The sequence below is a fragment of the Corylus avellana genome, chromosome 5 (assembly GCF_965113065.1).
Source record: "Corylus avellana chromosome 5, dhCorAvel1.hap1.2, whole genome shotgun sequence".
Lineage (NCBI taxonomy): Eukaryota > Viridiplantae > Streptophyta > Magnoliopsida > Fagales > Betulaceae > Corylus > Corylus avellana.
Window position 1 is genome coordinate 13160918 of NC_142494.1, and position 4847 is coordinate 13165764.

At 30.5% G+C, this 4847-nt stretch overlaps 1 protein-coding gene across 1 annotated transcript in view; it reads right to left on the reverse strand.

The window, feature by feature from the left end:
* The window catches only part of LOC148585807 (putative disease resistance protein RGA3), an 8633-nt gene extending 3989 nt beyond the window's left edge, over positions 1–4644 (reverse strand). Inside the window, exon 1 of the mRNA XM_088516768.1 lies at positions 4423–4644. Coding sequence (XP_088372894.1) covers positions 4423–4644 — 222 coding nt within the window. The remainder of the gene's footprint in view (positions 1–4422) is intronic.
* Positions 4645–4847: the final 203 nt, after the last annotated feature.

Consider the following 4847-nt stretch of genomic DNA (forward strand, 5'->3'; position numbering starts at 1 on the left):
TATATATATATATATATTAATTTTATTAAAAGTATTTTCATCATTGATAATTTTTCATAATTTAAGAGGTACGTTGAAAATTTGAGAGAATAATGAAGAAACTGAGTCGGCCATTTGTCGTTGGTAGCACATCTCATACAGAGGTGTTGGAGCGTTGAAGGAAGATGTGTTTGCTTTAATTATTGATAGGTGTGGGTGTGTGTGTTTGTCTAAATATTTTTGTTCTTTAAAATTTTAACTTTTTTAAGTAAACGTTAAATAATTAAATAATTAAAACCTATATATTGCTCCCTATTATCATTTCTCTTTTTAGAAAGAAAATATCTTTATAGCATCTAAAATATAACAATTTAGGTCATCTAAGATTTATCAAATAATTAAAACTTCCACATTCAAAATTTCCTTGTTGAAAATCTATCAAAATTTCATACAAAATATTTAGTTATAATTAAAGTGCGAGAGGAACTGATGGGATAAATTTTTTTTTTTTTAATTTTGTGTGTTCTTTTAGAAAATAATATCCATTTAGATATAGGAGAACACCATAAAAATACCAAGAAGAACTGTAACATATATCATTAAGTGCGAACAACGTCTTCTTTGTGCTTGACCAATCTCAAATCCTTCTCAAAATATAATGTGATCTTCAATTTTTTTCCAATTCTTATTAGTTTCCCTGTCTCCTAATTACTTAATTTCCCTCTAATTGCTTACTCTCTTAAATTTTCTCTAAATGCTCGTTCTCCTCATTTTTCTCTAAATTAATTTTTGAAATTGGTGAACATAATTCATGAGTAGGTGAAATAATTGTGGGGTAGAAACAACACCAAAAAATTTTAAATTTGCTTCTTTTATTGATAATTCTTAAAAGATGGGAATGAATAAAAAGGAGTGTGTATAATTAAATTTTTCTTTGACAATTTCTCGCAAATTTGATTCTACTTTAATTGCTTTTTGTTCTACCAATTATTTTTTTCTTATCAGACTTCAATTTGTCTAATTTTATTCTATTATCAATTTTAACTTTCTCTAACCATTCAAAAAATTTAACATACTCTTTAATTTCATTCATATATTTATAAGGACGAAGTTTTCTTCCAAACTGGATTAGAAGAATTTTTTTCAACCTACTCTTTAAAAGTGACGTGTGTCCTTTTTTTTTAATAACATGTAAGATGCACATGAATTTTTAATAAAATTTATTTCAACTTTATCCCTACTATCAAAGAGAATTGAGTCTGCCATTTGTCCTAACATCCCATACCATGACTTATAACATTCTTTGCATGAATGAGAACAGATTGCATCATTATCGTTGAAAACGTGTTAGAGGTTGGTCCATCATTCCATATCATTATCAGTTGAACGTACAGGAAAAGATTTGGGAATCGTGGGAGTCGTTGGTGCATCGATCATTTTTGTGAATTGGACATAAATAGGTGCATTTATGTGATGAGAGAGTAAGCCAGTCAAATAAATATTCAATATTTGCCATTTGACAAATTGGACTTGGTACAATAAATGTAGGGGAAATTTGTGCCTTGGTGGATAAGATTTGGCAAAGCATAGAGAAGGATAATAGTAAAGCTAGGGTTGAGTGGGGTCGCCATGTTCATTTGTCTCTTAAAACGTGTTGCTTCGTTCTCTTAATTTCTTCTTCACCTCCTAAACAAGGAATTATATATTACATATTATGCACTTTCGGTTATTGACCACCAATATTATAAAAAGTTTTACTGCATACCAAAAGCAGCCACTAATCTTCAAGTTATTATCTAATTAATTACCTTCCTATGTGAAGAATAATAGGGATCTCTCGCCTAAGGGACGTCATGATTAAGTATTTTAAAGGATCAAATGTCCAAGTGACACTCTAATTAACACGACTTACGAATTCGATACGAATATAACACAAAATTAAGAAGTTAATGTTAGGATTGAGGAATTAATCTAATCTGTTTAATTAAATGAATCGGGTTAAGATTGACTTACATGATCTTATATACATACTTTATCACGATTTAAACCCGACGCGCAAATATGAATTGTCACCCCTACTCTAAACTCATCAATTCTTACATGAAACGGGAATTCTCCAAAATTTTGTCCGAATTTCTTGAAATTTAAGCACAATAGTTAAGAAATTCCAATCTATGGTATATTAGGTTGATAAATGAAGGTGGGGTTTGTTTGTTGGGTTTTGTGTTGGGCCTTTTTTTGCAATATTTATTTTTTTTAATTTGTTTACGCCACCTAATATTTAAAAGATCCCCATTAATAGTAGTAGGCATTGGGTAGGTCATTGCTTATCAAATCCGCCAGGCCGTATTGGTACTGACGTATAACTATTTCAACGATTATCGATGGGTATATATTTATAAGGACGGTGAACTTAGGTATCTTTATGTTTTTTCATTATCCAAATTAATTTTTTTGCAAAATTTATTCACCGACACCTATGCTATATATGCGTGTCAAATGTAATTCTTCCTTTTTTTCTCTTGGCAAGAAAGAAATTATTTTTCTTTCAATTGAGTGCATTTTATTATTATAATTTCTCACTTTCTTGGAAAACAAGAAGCTGTACGTGACATCAACACGGTTAAAGCCGTGTGGCCGAGTCGGATCCAAAGGTGTTTAATATGGACGGTGAACTGGGTATCTTATAAATCTGCTAACAAAAAAAAGTAAACACTTTTTAAAATTGGTTCGATCTTTGTGAAGTGGAATTTCGTATTATTTGAAGACTGAATTCAATCAGACATGCATTTTCAGAAATTCCAGTTGGGTCTTCCAAGTAAATCCCATTTCTACTTTGCTTGACGTTTAAGCCACGCCACTGAAATTGGTGTGAATGGTTCAAGGAGTGCCGTGTCAAAGATAATGTAGAGATATTTAGTTGGAAAATGGAACCCGCGCGAGGTGGTGGGACATCACTATTAGTTGAACTGGAAATGTTGAAAAAAATGCGGGAGTGGGCCGGAAGAGTTGAATGGAAATAAAAAGAAAACCACGTCTCATCAAAGACAATATTTTTCAAAATTATCAAAATATTATTAATATTCTCCTTAATGACAATGATGAAACAATCTTTAGTAAAATAAAAACAAAAAATACTAAAACTTCTAAAAAAACTTAATCTTTTTTTTTAAAAAAATAAAAAATTTCTGTCTTAAAAAAATAAAAATATTCGTTTAAAAAAAATTGTTTTTTCTTTAAATTAAAATTTTTCATTTAAAAAAATTAAAAATTCATTTTTTATTTTTTTCTCGAACTTATAGGGACATTTTTGTCTTATTGAGAAATTTATAAGCACATTTTTATTTTTTTGCTAGCTTTGGAGTGACATTGACAATGTTTTAGTAGTTTAGAAGAACATTATCAAAATTTGAAGAGATATTGTCAATTAAGTGGTAGTTTGAGGGATACGTGAACTTTACCCTGTTATTTTTTAATTTTTCCAATGGCTTACTAGTTTCCCTGTAATTACTTAATTCCTCTATTTGCTTACTCTCCTCAATTTTCTCTAATTCATTATTTTTTGAAATCGGTGAACATAATTCATGAGTAGGTGAAATAATTGTGGGGGTAGAAACAACAACCAATTTTTTAAAATTTGCCTCTTTTTAGTGATAATTCTTAAAAGATGGGAATGAATAAAAAGGAGTGTGTATATAATTAAATTTTTCTTTCACAATTTCTTGCAAATTTGATTCTACTCTAATTGCTTTTTGTTCTATCAATTATTTTTTCTTTGACAATGTCGGGGTCTTAGCCGAGTCCTAACCGGGTCTCGGCAATATGCTAGCAAAGTCTTGGCAATGGCTTAGTCGGGTCTTGTGATTACAATCAAATCATTGCAATTGCGTATCAATTCTTTGTGATTTGATTACCTTATTTGTAGTGTATTCACCTATCCTATTTTTCTTGTAAGTAGGGATATTGATTGATCTTGTAAATCAATCAAGTGAAATAAGAGCAAAATGTAACTTATGGGGTTTTATTATGTAGACGTAGGTCATAAACCAAACTACTTAAAATCTTGTTTATTTTTTTATTCCGTTTTGTCTTTATTTGTCTATTTGATTATCATTTTTTTTAGCTAATTTTAGAATGAGAAGCTCAAACTCAAATAATAGTTTACAGTTTTTTTTTTTTAAAAAAAATTATTTTACGGAAATTAAATAAGTTTTTTTTATCAAACTAAAAATATTTTCTAAAAATTATTTTACGCCGAAATAAACGCAGTTTACCTAAAATGATATATATATATATATATATATATATATATATATATATATATATATATATATATATATATATATTTGTTGTGACTTGTTTTGTGATAAATATTTGTATGCAGGGTTTGGGAATGCTTTAGTCACAGAAGACATCATATCCACATCTAATTCATGTATTAACCAAACTGCAAAGAAATAACCCACTTGGCAACGAGCTCAAATCTTTCTGCAATCTCCTTGAAACATTGTTCTCCGTCTGATCAACTACTCGTTGCAACTTCGTTTCCCGCTTGGACTTGTTCTCGTCTTCCACAGACCGCATTGACCGGCAAGCCGAGAAACCTGAAAACCCACCAGAACACATCCACTTGCTCACTTTCTCTGACCCATTTGCCCAATTCATTGCAAACCCAGATGGCTTACACCCCAATCTTCAACCCAGCAAAAAATTAAAACCCTAATCCTAATTCTACTGGGATTGGAACAAGTTTATTATTAAAATGTGGGTTGCGATGGGGATAGACACTATGGGTTGCGTGGAAGATGGATGGCAATGGGTTGCGTGGGGGCGGCGATGAGTTGCTGGGTTGTAGATTAGTTTCAGGC